Consider the following 18,412-nt stretch of genomic DNA (forward strand, 5'->3'; position numbering starts at 1 on the left):
TCAGTACATGTACTGTGTCATTATCATCAACAGGGAAATGGACCACTTGAATGAGTACATTATATCAGAGAGAGACAAGACCAGCAAGAGCTCCTACTTTGCTTTTCATTTAAAAACTACATGTTGTGTCCAGCCTTCTTCCCAAAAACTGTCTTGCTGTGATATCTTAATGCATGGGCCTTTGAAAATCTAGAACTTTGCTCTTATGTCTTCATGTTCTCTCCAGATAATGACAGGGATCTTGCCCAGTTTTCTTCAGAGTTATTTTTGTTTGTCCTGTGTACTCTGACCCCACTGGGTTTCTTTCTGTATTTCTATCTAACCTTCCTATTCACATTCCTCCAGACCTAAGTCCTGGTTCAGAGATGAGAGTGCTGACCATTAACTTCCAACTCTGACATATGGAACTATAACAATTATGCTTTTTCTGCAGATTAAGGCAATGTAATACTTCCTGGGGTACTTTTCACTTTACAACTTATTTATAATCTTCTGTTTTCTATAAGCAGAGTGGTCTTCATGTAATAAGTGACATTTGATCAACATGCTTATCAGCCAAGACAGTGGGTACTATCGGTTACAATAGCATCTATATATTGTGTCATTTGTTGAATGGCAAGTCATGGCATAGTCCTAGAGAGAGAAAACTCTTCCATTAGTAGTTTCTATGTCAGAATTTAATGAGTTTTGTAGTTTTGTCTTGTTATGGACTCTTTAGCTACTGCTTATCAATTTTGTTATATAAGCAAATGAGTTTCTTTTAGCTGCAGCTAAAAGAAAACTCAAATCAAATTAAGGAAATGAAGAATCGAATGTTTCAGAACTCCAGGAGTTTCAGGTCCATTCATCAGCTCACAATGTCATCAAGGATCCAGGCTCTTTCTGTCTCTCTGTCCTGTCATGCTAGGTGATATCCTGTTGTCAGACCAGTCCAGTTCCAGGTACCATACAGGACAATGTACAATACAGAAAGAAGTGGGATTATGTTTCTTTCTATGTCTCCAGAAACTCAACAGACTTCTCTGCCATGGCTAAAAGTAGGTCATTTGCACCAGTCCCTGCTAAGAGGGATGGAACTGCCATGACTGAGACTAGGAGATACCTGAAGGGATGTGGCATAATTAACTGAGATAATCTATGTAAAACCATTTACCACAATGCCTGGGACTTAGAAAGAGCTTAATAAATTTTACTTAATGATGAAAGTTAGGTCTGTGGCATTTAACTTGTAAGAGTGCCAGAGTTATGAGTAGTTAAGAGATAGATTTCTCAGACCTGATGATACTTATTCTGTGTTTTGGAGAGAGATGACAAGGATCACTTGCATGTAGTGAGCACCTGGAAGGCCCATCTACAGTGCTGGCTTGTGGGACCAAACCTCAGATTTTTAGAAAGAACATATAGAAAGACCCTATTCATAGGAAGAGACGTGGATAAGTTATTAGAACAGGACTCCAGGGAAAAGAATCAAAAAGCAGTACCTAGGTATATAGTCTTAAATGGCACAAAGCATAAAGAAAGAGTTAATATTACATCCCAGAGCATTTACCTGGAGCTTGTTAAATCCTCCTTTTTCAGGTCATGATTGATCCAGGGGACTGGGTAGGAATGAACCCAAAGTTGATGAAATCTCCTATACTTTATATGGATATGAGCAAGCACTCAGAAGTTAACATCAAAGCAAGGCCTGACATCTGTCTTTATACAGGAAAGGCATTATTCTACATAGTATAATTATTCTCCCTGTTGGCAGGTAAAAAACAGTACTTTGGGTTACTAAAAATAATAATAATAAAATATAAGTATCAAAAGTTAGCATTAAGACACACACATCTTATTTTCTAGGAATAGTTTTTCCCCACCGCAGCAGAATCCTTCCATTCACCTCTGAGGTTCCTATCCTAGGATCTTTCAATCCACTTTTAGTTCAGTCTTATCTTTCCCCTGTATCCATATACCCAGCTTCTTGCCTTTCTTCTTCTTGGCTGTGCAGCTTATGAGCTCTTAGTTCCCCAACCAGGATGGAACCTTGCCCCTGCAGTGGGAACTTGGACTCCTGAATATTGGACCACCAGGGAAGTCCCCAGACTCTTGCTTCTGATTGAATTTGATTAAATACTAGAATACTTTACTCATAAATAACCATCTGGGGTGTTTTCAGTAAACTCTCTAGGGGGTAAATGGAATTACAGTTAGAGTCACATTTATGAATGCCAAAAATTGTTTTGAGACTACAACTGTTAGAAATCTCGAGCTGGAAATGATCTCATTCTTAAGCTCTGCCCTCTCATCTTACAAATATGGAAACCAAGATGTTAAATATCCTGGTTATTTTTAGAATTTGTCACTGGAAATAAACAGTAAGTTTAGAAATCTAAGAAATCAATGGGGGGAAAATGCCAGTGGATATTTAATAATATTATTACAAAGGTTCAGTAAGAGAGACATGAACTAGGTGGTTATAAAACTTTCACACACATACATCTTATAAATATTATGAGTTCCCAGAATAATCACAGGACTAATGACATTTATTTGACTGATAAGTTTTGAAGATCTTAATGTATTAAGTAATTTTCAGTTCTACTGACCATTTTCCTAACACAGTAAGCCTTTCCTTAATTTTTCATAGACAAAGTTGAGCTGTTTATAATCTAAGGATCATCCAGAAACCTTTCTGTTTCTAAAGAATTCCAGATGACCCTCCAGCAGTAACAGATTGCTGTTACGATTTTGATTTCTTAGCTTAAATGTTACTTCCTCAGAGTGACCTTTCTTGACCTACTGAATCATGTACCCCCCCTTATTTCTCAAAGCACACAATTGTTTCCTCCAATATCCCTTATCATAATGTGTAACTCTTTAACATGTATTACCCTAAGGGCACTAGATAGCAAGGATCATGTCCTGTTTTTGATGGCCACTGACCACTGTCTCTCATGGTGCCTAGCTCACAAAACACACTCAATATTTACTGAACAAATGAAACAAAATAAGATTGGAATAGCCCAAGGCACAGTTTTGCTTTGTATTGCTATTTACATATTTACTTTTACCATTTTAATTTTTATGAGCATGTATTAGATTTGTAATGGAATTGCAACTTGTTTCTTCATTTAAAAATTTAATTGTGTAAGATTTCAGTAAATGATAGATTAAGGAGAGCTTCCCTGGTGGCACAGTGGTAACGAATTTACCTGCCAATGCAGGAGACATAGGTTCAATCCCTGATCCGGGAAGATCCCACATGTCGCAGAGAAATTAAGTCCATGTGCCACAACTGCTGAGCCTGTGCTCTAGAGCTGGGGAGCACCAACTACTGAGCCCACAAACCGCAACTACTGAAGCTTGTGTTCAAGCCCCGTAACAAGAGAAGCCACCACAATGAGAAGCCTGCAGACCACAACCAGAGAGTAGCACCCACTCACCTGCTAGAGAAAACCCCACAAGGAAGTGAAGACCCAGCACAACCAAAAATAAATAAATAAATGAATCTTTTTAAAAAAATAATGGATTAAGGAAACTAATGGGTCTGGAATCCTAAATTTATTTAAATCATTTTCTTGGGAATTTCTTCCGAACATTGCAAGAATACTGGAGTGGATTGCCATTTCCTTCTCCAGGGGATCTTCCTGACCCAGGAATTGAACCCAGGTTTCCTGCATTGCTGGCAGATTCTTTACTGACAGAGCTATGAGGAAAGCCCTTTTAAGAACTAGTACACCATATTCTGAACAACTTGTAAATGAACATTTAGTTCAACATTTTGCTTCAGATCTAAGCCTTTTTAAATACATTTTTTAAAAATTTGGGATTCTCACTGTAGTTTTCTATTGCTATCATAAACATAGCATTAAAAGAACACCATTTATTATCTCACAGTATTTATAAGTTGGAGGTCTGTGGACAGTGTGCCTGGTTGTCAGCTGGACTGTATTCTCACCTGGAGCTTAGGTCTTCTTCTAGGCTAATTCAGAATTCTGTTGTTGACAGAATTCAATTCCTCAGGATTGCAGGACTAAGGTCCCTGACTTTTTGCTGGTTAGCAACTGGGAGTTGCTGTCAGTTGCTAGAGGCCGCCTGTAGGCCCCCTGCATAGGCAGTTCCCAACACGGCTGTTTGCTTTCCTTCAGAACAGTAAGAGAACGTATTTCTGACTTCCTCCATCTCTGACCTTTAAACCCTCTTTTAAGGGTTCACCTGGTTAGGCCTGGCCCATCCAAGATAATCTCTGTTTTGAGGAACTCAGGTCAACTGGTTAAGGACCTTGACTACATCTGCAAAATATCTTTACCTGCGCTGTGAAATGTAACTTAGTCACAGGAGTGATAACTCACCATATCTGCAAGTCCTTTCGAAACTCAAAGGGAGAGGTTTACACATGGCATACACATCAGGAGGTGGCTGTCTTGGGTACCATCTTGGAATTCTTTATGGGAAGCCTACCATACTTCCCAGTGTGGCAGAAACCCTTCTCAGAAGCTCTCCAAATGGATTGAATTGGTTTGCAGTGTATCCACATGTCCATATGCTCTTGTAATCTCACTGTAGTTAAAAGATATTGCTGACTATTTAAAGATTTTTCTGCAACTAATTTCTCATAATCTAATCTAGAAATTGGAAGGATGAAGTAATGACTCCTCAAATTCATTAGCCTTAGTTGTTATACACTTAGGAAAGCAAAATTCAGGATCTTTAGAAATCAAAACCAAAGTTCACATTGCTAGAAAGTTGTACCTCTGTCCCTGCCTTCCTCCAGAATATCTTCGTCCACAATTTTTTTTTTAAAAAATAGATTTAAGTGAATATATGTTCTGCCTGCAATGCAGGAGACCGAGGTTTGATCCCTGGGTTAGGAGGATCCCCTAGAGGAGGAAATGGCACCCAGTATTCTTGCCTGAAGAATTCCCATGGACAGAGAAGCCTGGCAGGGTACAGTCCATGGGGTCACAAAGAGTTGGACATTACTGAGTAAATAAGCATACACAGCACAATATGTTTTTATGAATATTATAGATTCTCACAGTCACTTCTAACATTAGTTTTTATTTAAATGCACAGTGGTTAGCTAAACTGTCTTTTTGTTAATGACGAATCATATAGGAAAGAACACAAACTTCAGTGTAAAGCTCTCTAAGGTCAGATTTCAGCTCCGCTGCTCTAAGACCCTGGGCAAGTCACAACTTTGCCTTGGCTTTCTCATCTGTAAAACAGAAACACTGTTACTACTCTGTTTCACTGGATTAGAAAGGTTCAGTTCAGTTCAGTTCAGTCACTCAGTCTTGTCTGACTCTTTGCGACCCCATGAATCGCAGCACGCCAGGCCTCCCTGTCCCTCACCAACTCCCTGAGTTTATTCAAACTCATGTCCATGGAGTCGATGATGTCATCCAGGTGTCTCATCCTCTGTCGTCCCCTTCTCCTCCTGCCCCCAATCCCTCCCAGCATCAGGGTCTTTTCCAATGAGTCAACTCTGTAAATTCAGTATGAGTTCTTAGTAGAGTGTGTGGCACATGGGAAGACTGTGTGGATGTTTGCTATTATTATTGCTAACTAAATTCTTCCTAAGATCTTTGCCCTAAAATTAGAATGTAGAAGAGAATTTCAATATGTTTTTATTTAGAAATTTTTAAGTTTGAATCATTTAGTATATTAAACTCCTTTTTGATCTTTTTTTGTTGTTGGTGGTGGTGGTTTTGGTTAACTTTAGTAATTTCATTAGTACATGTGGAAAAGTTGAGGGATAAACCACTGAATAAACCTAAGGCATCCCAAAGTTGAAGGGTGGCAATTAAAATGCTGGCCATCCTTGCATCCTTGGTGAACATTCCTGCCATGGTTTATAATCCTATTCATGTTATTTATTACCTCACACCTTAGCATCCTAGGGCCCTAACATACAGAAATGTCATCCATCTCTGATGTGAAGAGATCATGGAATCCAGAGTAGACTTAAATGTACAGAGTTGGAAAAGAGAAGACATGAGCTCCAGTTCCAGTGTGAGCTGCACTCTATGATAAGACCTCAGTAGAATCGTGATCACACAGTGCAGTGCAGATGACCATGAATATGGGCATGGGCTCAGGAAGCTTGACTCAAGTCAGTCAGCCTCCCTTAGCCTCGGTTTACTCGTATGTAAAATGGGTATATCATTGTGTAACCTTCCTACCTTTGGAGTTATTCTGAACATCACAACAAATATTCCATCTTACTGTCATTATACATTCATAAGGTACATCTTCCCCACTGGATAGCTAATTTCCTAGGGACAAAAACTATAGTTTTGTGAGGTTTTTTAATCTTTGCAAGCTGTTTTTTTTTTTTTTTAAGTTGACATCCGCTAAGTGTTTATTGAACTTGAAATGTTGATCAAATGAGAAAATACATGTGAAAGCATGATACGGACGTTAAGTATTGTTACAAAATCACCCAAATATGCTAGTTCAGGTGGCCACAGTGGCTGAAGATGTACTGATTAACAAAGAACATGAAGGTGGCGTAAACAAATGAAGGTTTTTGTGTGACCAAGGACAACACAGTATAGCTTTGATGCAAGTTCCAAGCCAGCTGTGTCATGACGAGCCGAAGACATCACATCTGCTTCTTGAGTGACTTCCTCAGCAGTCACACTTAACATTGAACAGCAAAACAAAGTCAGTGACAAGCTGAGAAAATGAAACCATTTCACTACTAACAAAATTATGTTGCTGCTATTCGGTTCTTCAGAGCTAGACCAGGATGGCAGGATAATTTTAAAGTTCCCATAATATGATGAGTTCAAAGGGATTCAGAACATTTAAATGGATGGGCACTGAAAACCTAGTAGTAATGGTGTTGACAGCTCTGCTCCCATCACAGGGCAGAACTGTAGGTGACTGAGACCTGTCAGCTGCAGACAGGCCAATGCCAAGGGCCTCATTTGTAGTCAGAACATCTGGCAGCCCATTGAGCAGAAGCAGCTAAAGGAAAGTGGCTTGGCAAACAGCGGTGCAGTTCTTAATGGAGCGCAGCACAGAATGGTTATCAGGCCTCATGAGCACAGTCACAGCATCCGAAGGGAAGGTAGGAAACATTCACAGTGAACGTTGTTGAAAATATGCATCAAAGACAACGTTGGATAGGGCTAACTATCCAAAACATTGGCCTCTAAATAAAGAGTATTGCAACTAACTATGGTGTGTTGCAAACTATTCTAGAATACAACTTGCTAATAAAAATGTGTAAAGTTCTTTTTTTTGTTTTGGTATTTTGTGTTTGGGTGAATTTCGCAAGAAGAAAAGGAGAGTTAGGATCAGAATGTTTTATTTCATAATGAAAATTGTATGTTTTATTTTTATTTTTTTTGGAAGAGAGCCAGAATCCAAAGTACTAAGTTAATTTAGGGCAAAATAATAATGATACCAACTACTGGTTTTGTGCACAATGTGTCAGGTGCTGAACTTGGCACTGGCTGTATACTAGTTTGTTACTCACATAATCACCATTAGAGAGAACACATTATCCCACTAGTCAATTAAAAACTTGGGGTCAGAGACGTTAACTCATCCCAAGTCATATTGCTAATAAGTGAAAGAGTACTGTGCTTTGTCATCAGTCGTGGCCGACTCTTTTCAACCCTTTGGGTTGTAGCCCACAAAGCTCCTCTGTCCATGGGATGTTCCAGGTGAGAATACTGGAATGGGTTGCCATTTCTTCTCCAGGAGATATTCCTGACCCAGGAATCGAACCCACATCTCCTGTGTCTCCTGCACTACAGGGGGATTGTTTACCCACGGAGCCATCAGGTTAGCTCAGTATATGATACAGCCTGTATTCAAATCCTCACTTCTTGCCATCACCGTGAGAACCCAAAAGGAATGCAATGAGAAGGCAGGATGATGATGTGAACATGACAGGACAAATGAGGGAACAGAAATGAGAGCCATTAAAGAAAGTCAGAAGAGAGTAGAACAGAAAAGGTAAGAAAAGGAGACCAGGCGTTAGAAAGGAGATGAAATTCTTTAGACAAGCCCTTTTGAGTGTAATGGCTTCAATAACTGTAATCATTCTGTACCATCGTGGCTGACACTCTTTTGAGTGCTGTGGAACATCTTACAGGACAAGCCCACTTCCCGCCTCGTGTACCTCCAGAGGGCTATTTCAAAGCAGAGATTATATAAGAAATCTACCACATAGCCTGGCAACTTCCAGAAGCTGGAATGAAATCAAACTGGATTGATTTAAATTTAAATGTGTCCTCAATGTTTGTGCCCTGACTTTACATTGGCTTTGCAGAAAAGACTAATTTTAATTCACTAGAAAGCAGATGGGATCTGTCATAGGGTGGTAAAACACAAGAAACTCATCCAAATGTAAGAGAAAGCAACAGCTTTTCTCTTGGAGATCAGTTTCATAGTACAAGTGTTTGTCACTGGGTCCACGCAGGCTGGTTTTCATCAAAATAGCGAAAGTCATATCTAGTATTATTGAGCAATTATCACATGCTGTTTGCATGTATTTAATGTTGAGGAAGAGCCTAGGAAGTTGCCACTATTATGACTAGCCACCCATTTTAAAGATGAGAAAACTGAGGCTCAAAAGTTAAACAACTTAAGGTCACCTGGCTAGTAAGTTGCAGAACTGGGATTTTAACCCTATGCCCTGGATCATAACCCAGGAGTGAGGAGTGATTGTGAATGTGTAACCCAAGAACTCTACATTTTTTAACATTTATACTCCAGAAAAGAAAGGGAGTGAGGGAAGAAGAAAGGAAAGAGAATTACCTCAAATAGTGCATGTTCAGTCGTGTCTGACTCTTTGTGACCCCATGGGCTACATGCAGCACACCAGGCTCCTCCGTCCATGGGATTTCCTAGGCAAGAATACTGGAGTGAGTTGACATTTCCTCTTCCAGTGGATCTTCCCCACCCAGGGATCAAATCCATGTCTCATGTGTCTTCTGCACTGGTAGGCAGATTGTTTCCCACTGAGCTACCTGGGAAGCCCCACCTCAAATAGTACCTGCTCTTGAAAGACATGTGGTTTGTATGATCGGAAGTAGCAAGTGTGGCCTGAACCCCCTGTGGCCAGGAAAGAAATCTGTCACAAAGGGTGGGAGGAGAAAAGATGGGGCAAAAAGAAACGAGAATATAAACTTAAAAAAAAAAAAAGATGGGGGAGTTGGGGGGTGACTCAAGAGGGAGTTGATATATGTATAATTATGGCTGGTTTGTGCTGTATGGCAGAGACCGACACAACATTGTATGTAGAATGCATGTAGAATGAAAGGGGAAGAAGTTCTTATAAATTTTTTAGGATCAAGTATGAAAATAAGCTAGTTAAGTTTAAATTAAGGTTGTTTCTCTAATTTTCCATTTTTATTCCTAATTTCATGGGCTAAAGTGACCCATTCAACTCAACCTTTGGAACTGATACTGTTTGTTCTGACAGTTTCTCTCCATCCTGAGTAATGCTAATTTCCACTCTGAAAGTTTACTGTCTCAGTGAAAGGCGGTGTTGCTTGGTCTTTTTTTTTTTTCCTCTTGAAATTTAATTATGTCAACATTAAACACAGTCATGAAACCATAGACTGGGCCGTTTCTTGAAGGCTCATGGTTTGGACCTTTTCCACAAAAAATCCCACTTCTATAATTATATTTAGTGTTCTAACTACCTGAATAACTGGCTTGCTATGAGCCATGTGTCAGGGCAACTCTGGGTTTTGTTTGCAGTCAAATTTGTCTGCTTCATGGAACCCCTGTGCCAAGAGTGTGCAGTCCTAAATGGAGTTGAGCCTCTGGTTTTCTTCTCCAGAAATTTCACTGGGGTTAGCATTGCCCATCCGATGCTGTACTGTCCTGCAATTCTCAAACTGTTTACTTAATGTTTAAAACATTGCTTAACTTGTCCACACCCTTAACTCTGAAAGTAATAGTATCAGTTGTGTTTATGGTATGGACCTATCTTAATGACTTTGTGTGTATAGATATGACTGAATTTTTTTTTAAGTCCTTACACAAAACTTTTTTTGTGTTGGTGCAACTGTTTAACTTTTAAGAAACCACATGCATTTTATCCTCTAAAAACTTTAATTTGAAAGATATAGGACTTAAAAGTGCAGTATTCCTGAAACTGGTATCTATTAGCCTCCCTACTTCTGTCTCTTTAAACTCTTATTTAAGAATTGAATAAAGTTCCTGAATTGAAATATTACATATTACTTTTCAGATCAAAAATACTTGTTATTGCTGAATTCCTAGTAGTCTTTGAAAGGTCAGCTTATAAGGGAAGCAGTGGCATTCGTAATAGAAACCAGAGGTAACAGTAGCTCAATTCTCATGATTTCTTCAAACTCAGTGAATTTTCCATGGACACAGAGGCAGATGCCGGAAGAAAACAGTTGTGTGTTTTCCTGGGTTCACTGTAGCCCAACAAGTCATGGTAAATATTAGTTTGCTTCTTTCTTATGCTATAGCAATGATTCTACTTCCTGTTACATAGGAAAGCCTGGTGTTAAAAGAAATCACTAGATATATTTGTTACACGAAGACCATTTCATCCATGGAAATAATTTTTTATTGTTCTGAGTCACTCTATAGTTTGTGGAATTTTTACATGAGTTCCAGGACAAAGATGAGTGATATATTTATTTTATTTTGTATTTTCTTTAATTTTTTTCTGACTGCATGAATGTCAGGCTTTCTGTTAAAGTATGTCCATGTTTTTATTACTTTAGAAGTTACTCTGCTGTATTTATGTGTCCTAAACTCTTCATTGACGATTCACGACGTGTACTGGGCATGCTGTATTTTGGGAGAACTTTTGCTTTTCCCAGTGTCACGTGATGTCCTGTTTTCCCCTTGGTCCCTATTCATGTCTTCTTAATGTATGTCTTTACCATGTTAAAAGTTAGACAGACTTCAAAATATTTAAATTGTTTTGTTGAACTGTTGGAAGGACTTAAATTGTGAGCTTCAAAGGGCATTTGTTATGCCTTATATTTTACTCTTGTATTAAAGTAAACCTTACTATAAGTGCTCCCTAGTCCAGCCCGGAATATCTCTGTGCTTTAGACTGATCCCTGAAGTCATAGGAAGTCTCTGAAATTCATTTTCTGATATTCTTTGGTTTGATTACAATTATTGTATTTATTAATCACCTATAGAGACCTAGGTTAAAATTTAAATAACAGTTCAGATTTACAGAGAAGCCTTAGATGTTCTGATATTTTAGCAAATATTTGAATAGAAAACAGTAACAGTCCAGTGGGCTGAGATTTCAAGTTATTTGTTATTGTCATTGATATTCCTTCCACATATTATTCTGTGTGTGCAATTCTTCCTGACTGACTTAAGATTTAAAATTAAATCTTGTACTTTTCTGGCAAGTGTAGCTGGGTTAAGTATTCTGTCTCCCACATTTTTCAACTCCTGTACCCTAAGTAGTCACACTTACAACAATGTCCTCTAAGCAATCAATTCCAGTAGACAAAAAAGAGAGAGATCCTAATATTGACTTGATTTGAGACTAGAAGGGGACGAAATAGACAGTTTCTAACAGATAATTTCTTCTCTTGCAAATGATCATGGCTGGTTCAACATATACAACACTTACATACTCAAGAGCTTCCCTGGTGGCTCAGCTGCTAAGGTGTCTGGCTGCAATGTGGGAGACCCGGGTTTGATCCCTGGGTCAGGGAGATCCCTGGAGAAGAAAATGGCAACCCACTCCAGTACTCTGCCTGGAAAATTCCATGGATGGAGGAGCCTGGTAGGCTACAGTCCATGGGGTCGCAAAGAGTCTGACACGACTGAGCAACTTCACTTTCACTTTATATATTCATGAGAATATGCTTGTGTGTATGTCTTTGTGTGCATGTGGGAGCATAATTCAGTGATCTGAAGTTTTAGATGACTGGTTTTCTTATTAGAAAATGGTAAGAATATTAATCTGAATCATTTTATTTTCAACAGGTTGACATGATGAAAGAAGCACTAGAAAAACTTCAGCTCAACATAGTAGAGATGAAAGATGAAAATGCAACTTTAGATGGTGGAGATGTCTTATTCACAGGTAGAGTTGTATTTACTTTTTCTTATTTAAAAATATTTCTAATACCTTTTCTATATCCCCTTGCTTAATTATATGTTTTTATTAATAACCAAAGTAAAAGTAATTTGGAAAATACAGAGAAGCACAAAAGAAAGAAAACAAGAAATGACCTTTCATTCAAAGATAATCATTTCAATATCTAGGTTATTGAATACTTTTTTATTGAATATTAAAGTACCTTTAGTACTTTTGTATGCACATAGTTGCTTATTTTACATGTTATCAGTGTATATAAATCATTTTATAGGTTGTATCTACCATGTTCTTCCATAACTTTAGCTTAAGAGTTGCATAGTTTTGCATTGTGTGACAGTATATCCAGTCTGTATTTGAAAGATTCTTAATTCAAGGTCTGTCATTTAAAAATAATTTTCTTGCCAGATGGCAAGATAAACTTAAATAATTTTCAGTGTAAACTGGCTTGACTTAATGCCAGATGAATAATAGCAGAACTCAACAAAATATAAATAGCTGATATTATTATTGATCTAACTGGAATCAGCTTTTATAATGGGTATAACATAGCTACTACAGAAATGGTAATTTTAGCATTTATGCTCTTTATGATCATATTATTATTGTTTTTGTAAAAGTCATGTGCTAAAATCTGAGTCCCCAGAGTCATGCTAGCTATATTGATCAACAAGACATCAATAATAATTTTTCATTGATAATGAGAGTTTGTTTTCCCCTACTTTTCAAAGAATAAATATCTGTTTCACAGATGTAGCCCTAACAGCAGAAGCTGGTCCCCAGAGATCTGGGGATGTGGTCCCATGTGGCCCCCTGGAAGCCTGGAGATTCTTGGAAGTCTAAAATTTTAGCTGATGTGGATTTTATATCAAGTCCCATGTGTATAGAAAACACTATAGTCATTTTCATTTTAATATAACAATAATGTTTCCTATAACTTACATTTTGATGTAGTTAATGTTCCTGGAGGAGGAGGAGTTTCACCAGAAGCCTTGCGCAGTTCCCTGCTTGGTGTCGCATACCTGCGGGTGGGGCCCCTGTCACTGAGCCTCAGGGGGTGCATTTTTCTCACAGGTTTGTGAAGAGCCCTCCCCAGAAGTTGTGGCCTGCACGACCTGTGCTACCACTGTCAGAGGCAATGGCCCTGTCTCCGGGGTTTGTTGGGCATACTCATTGAGCTCTAAGAACACAGAGCAAGGGGTCAGAGAGGCCTACGCTGCATTCTCAGCTCCAGTTGCATCCAAGCCGACTCAGGCATTCTTTGAATCTGCCTAGTAAGTTCCACTTAGAATATTCTTTGTGTCTCCCATTGATGGCACTTTTCATTCTTTTTAGCAGCTCAGAACAACAGCCCATTTCTCTTAGAAAACGGGCTTTTGTGATAAGCTAGATGTGTAAATCACACTTCGTTACAATAAAACTCTTTTTTACCAGAACATAGCCATAGAATAAATAACTTGTTGTAAGCAGGTACAGATACTATTTGAAGAATGATTTAAAACAAGCTGTGTTCACAGCCATTTAGTTACCTCAACAGCTGAGCTGAACAGATTCCCTAAAATCTTCTCATTGTTACAACAAGGCTTAGGAGCCTCTTCCACTTGTCAAAGCATCTCAAGCCTGTTGTTTTTCCCACAACTTCTAATTAAGTCCTGAGCAATGAGGCTTGCCTTGGACACTATCTGTAAGCTTTGTTTTGATAATATTCAGTGCTTAATATCTTAAAAGTTATGTTATTGAAAACAGAGATAGTGTTGTAATATTAAGATCTTTATCTGCTTGGCCTCTCATTCATACCTAATGTGTGGTCCTACCTTCTATTCCTACCTCTCAACTTTTTTGCTTCCTTAAAATTGTAGTAAAATATATTTAACCTAAAATGTGCTATTCTGACCATTTTTCAGTGTATAATTCAAGTGGCATTAATTACATTCACAACATTGTAGAACCATCACCACTCAGTTTTTCGATTGTGCAGAGCTGATTAAGAGACAAAATCTGGAGCACTTCCCATGTGCTCTGTGTCCCCTTCCTTCTGTGACTCAGAGCTTCGTTAATAATTGATCAGGAAATGGACAGAAGGAAAGCAACTTCCAACTCTAGTTCCACTGGGAAATCTGTCAGTCAGGCAAGCAGCTACCAGTAGAAAGTGTTTCAATCCTTTTTCTCTTAGACAACATCAACTTACCTCTACTTTCATTTAATTATTTTTGTGAAATATGGGGCATATGAAGAAAACTTATAAAATGTTTATGTCCTGTTTAAGGACCAATGATATAGTGAACACCTGAGTACCTAACACCTGGCTTATGAAACAAGACATTGCCAGCACCATAGAAGCCCCAGTCCCAAACTTTCCTGCCAGCTTGAGGTGTACCCTGTCCTGAATTTTGTGTTAATCACTGCCTTGTCTTTGTTTAATTTTGCCTCAATATGTGCACTCCTAAATTATATATTGTTTAGTTTTGCTTTCCTTATGACTTTATATAATTAAGGTGATATTATATGAACTCTTATGTGGTTTTTCTGCCTTTGATCTAACTTGATCCATGTAGCTGGAGTTCATTTTCACAGCTGCGTGGAATTTCATAGTAAAAATGCACCATGGTGTATTTATTCATTTTACTGCTGATATATATTTGAGTACTTTTCAGTTTTTCTCTACTCTCCTCAATGCTGCTATGTACAGTCTTGTTGTATCTCCTGAGTACATATATAAATTTCTTTAAAGTAAAGAGCTAGAAATAGAATTTCAGGTGATAAACTGTCATCCTACTTCAATGATTATATGATTTTCTTCTTTTATCTATTTATGTGGTTAATTATATCAACTGATTTCCTGATATCAATGATCAAAGTTTATATCCCTGGGATGAAATCAAACTTAATCAAGATATATCCTCTTTTTATTACAGTGTTGTGTTTAACTTTTTTAGGGCTCCTCTATTAGCTCAGTTAACAAAGAATCCACCTGCAATGCAGGAGACCCCAGTTCAGTTCCTGGGTCGGGAAGATCCCCTGGAAAAGGGAAAGGCTACTCACTCCAGTATTCTTGCCTGGAGAATTCCATAGACTGTATAGTCCGTGGGGTCACAAAGAGTCACATGACTGAGCAACTTTCATTTCACTTCACTGTATTTAGTTTCCTGATCATTGTTTAAGATTTGTTTCTGTGGCCTACTACTTTTCTTTCTTGTTATCCTTGTCTGGCTTTGGTTGAAATTATGTTAACCTCATATAAAATGTATTCGAGAATATTTTCCTGTGTTTCTATCCTCTACAATCAGTAAAACTTTAATTGTGCATTACTTGAACTTTGGTAGAATTTACCTATTCAGGCCCTGTGGGCCTTGTGATTTCTTTGTGGGAAGATTTTCAACTGATTTTGTTTTTGTAATAATTATGTGACTACTGAGATTTTTTTTCTGAGCCAATTTTGCTGAGTTCTGTTTTCTGAGATTTTATTTATTTCATCTAAGTTTTTTAAATGTTGGGTATAAAGTTATTCATATTTTCTTAATATCTGTTTTAAGTTCTGCAACAATTACAGCTATGTCTCCTTTCATTCATATTTGGACCTTCATTTTCTTGCCAGAGATCTGTCAATTTCATTAACCTTTTGGAAGAACTAACTTTTGGCTTTTTGAACCCTCTCTTGTATGTTTCCTTTTATCTTTTATTTCCTTCTTTCAAATTTCTTTGTTTTTATTGTTCTTTTTTCCTTTCATTGTAAAGTGAAATCTTGTGTCTTTATTTTGAAACTTTCCTCTTCTTAATGTAAGCATTTAGGTACTACCTTCTAAGTAGTGCTTTAGCTGAATCCTTTGTGTTTTGATATGAATATTTGTGTTATTAACTCAAAATGTTTTCCCATTTCCATTATGATTTATTCTTTGGCTTATTAGTGGATAATGACTTTTTTTAAAAAAACATATTGATCATTATTATAAGTTGCTGGGATAACAATTCATTACTGTGATAACTAACAAATATAAAGCATATAGCCCATCTTTTCTTTGTGAACTCTGCTTCAAATAGACCAATACTTGATTGAGAAAAGTTTTTTTGAATTCCACCCAGTAAATGTAGATCCTTAATAAAACAAAGGACCTGTGCAGTGATCATCAAAGCATGTAAAACTTATATGAGGGACTTTTCCGGTGGTCCAGTGGTTAGGACTCCAAGCTCCCAATGCAGAGGGTATGGATTTGATCCCTGGTCAGAAAACTAAGTTCCCACAAGCGTCAAGACAGGGGAAAAAACAGATAAAAGAGTGAAACAACAACAACAACACCTTTACGTGACAGCTTGATGGGAGCTTCATGATGGAGGAATCGGGCTGATACTACGTGAACACTCTTACGACTCTAGTATCACTGAAAATGAGACAGTCAGGATATGATGTGCTTCGGGATGTGGTACAATAGATGTGTACCCCCACCTCTGATGCTTTTGAACTGTGGTGTTGGAGAAGACTCTTGAGAGCCCCTTGAACTGCAAGGAGATCAAACCAGTCCATCCTAAAGGAAAGCACATCCTTTAGCACAATCCTAAAGCACATCATATCCTGACTGTCCCATTTTCAGTGATACTAGAGTCATAAGTGTTCATGTAGTATCAGCCCGATTACTCCACCATAAAGCTCCCCATCAAGCTTTCACGTAAAGGTGTTGCTGTTGTTATTGTTGTTTCTTTCCTTCATCTGTTTTTTCCCCCTGCCTTGATGCTTGTGGGAACTTAGTTTTCCAACGAGGGATCAGTCCTGAATATTCATTGGAGGGACTGATGCTGAAGCTGAAACTCCAATACTTTGGCCACCTAATGCAAATAACTGTCTCATTGGAAAAGACCCTGATGCAGGGAAAGATTGAGGGCAGGAGCAGGAGGGGACGACAGAGGATGAGATGATTGGATGGCATCACCGACTCGATAGACATGAGTTTGAGCAAGCTCTGGGAGTTAGTGATGGACAGGGAAGCCTGGTGTGCTGCAGTCCATGGACTCACAAAGAGTTGGACACAGCTGAGCAACTGAACAGATAGCCCCACCACTGAAGTAGTTCTATCCAAAAAAAAAAAAAAAAATTGAGCAAGAATCTAATCAAGTATCTACATAGACTATCAATTTGCCAACAATACAAAGGATAAAGGAACAATTTAATGTTAGTATGCAAGGAGGGGCTTCCCTGGTGGTTCAGACAGTAAAGAATCTGCCTGCCATGCAGGAGATGCAAAGAGGTTGGTTCAATCCCTGGGTTGGGAAGATCCCCTGGAGGAGGGCATGGCAACCCACTCCAGTATTCTTGCCTGGAGAATCCCATAGACAGAGGAGCCTGGTGGGCTATAGTCCATGGGGTCCAAAGAGAGGGACAAGGCTGAAGCAACTTTGCACATGCACACACACACACACAAGGAAACAATCAACCAAATCCAAAATGTAGGAAAGTCAGTAGGATAAATGACCTGATTTCTTCTATGAAAGAATAAGGTGAGGAAGGAAAAGAAAAAGAGGGTGAGTGGTTATAGAAGAAAATGACATGAGACATATAACCACCCAAATACTTTTTACTATTTTGATTCCAGAACTTTAGTTGTTTTTATCAGAAAGGCCATTTAAGGGGTGTAGCCTGCCATCCTGCTAGAAACAGAAGTCTGGCTTACTTTTTAAAGACGTAAGCAGTTTGCTTTTCTTTGTACTTTTAAATGGAAAAAGTGTGTAAAGTGTTTATATTTGCATATAGTGTGTTTAAATTGGTGTAATGAAGTAATTTTTTAAAAAACTTTAAGTTGCTTCACTTCTTCTTTTAAGTAACTTTTGTTTGTTTGTTTGTTTTTTGGCTGTGTCATGCAGCATCAGGATCTTAGTTCCCCAACCAGCGATCAAACCCATGTTCCCTGCATTGGGAGCATGGAGTCTTAACCACTGAATTGCCAGGAAAGTCCCTAAGTGTTTTGTTTTGTTTTTTAAATTGTGTGTAAATCTAATTTATAAATCTACATTTATCATAAGAGAATTAAGGAAATTTGTCTTCTTTATTTCAACTGACTATTTTAATAAAGAGATTAATACTTTTTGTCAAGTAAAGGGCCTTTCCCTTACTTAAGTTTTGATTTGTCTGTAGTGAGTTTTCTTAAGTGACAGCACAATCAGGCCATTACCCAAAACACTGTCAGTTTGCCACCAACGATTCTTGTGTCTGCCAACAGCATAAGCCATTGGAATTTATCGTAACATCATTTGACCTATGCCTTTTACCCCTGTTATAAGGACACCATGAATATTAAAGTTGTAACAGGTGTGAAGTCTATCAAGCAATTCTTTCTACATGGCTACAAGTGTACATGACTA

At 38.2% G+C, this 18,412-nt stretch overlaps 1 protein-coding gene across 2 annotated transcripts in view; it reads left to right on the top strand.

The window, feature by feature from the left end:
- Nucleotides 1-18,412, top strand: part of DDAH1 (dimethylarginine dimethylaminohydrolase 1) — a 145,219-nt gene that overhangs the window by 92,247 nt on the left and 34,560 nt on the right. For both annotated transcript variants that reach the window (XM_020877224.2, XM_070467815.1), the window contains exon 2: nt 11,953-12,052. In XM_020877224.2, the coding sequence (XP_020732883.1) occupies nt 11,953-12,052 (100 nt within the window). The remainder of the gene's footprint in view (nt 1-11,952; nt 12,053-18,412) is intronic.

Source organism: Odocoileus virginianus, chromosome 5 (assembly GCF_023699985.2).
Source record: "Odocoileus virginianus isolate 20LAN1187 ecotype Illinois chromosome 5, Ovbor_1.2, whole genome shotgun sequence".
Taxonomy (NCBI): domain Eukaryota; kingdom Metazoa; phylum Chordata; class Mammalia; order Artiodactyla; family Cervidae; genus Odocoileus; species Odocoileus virginianus.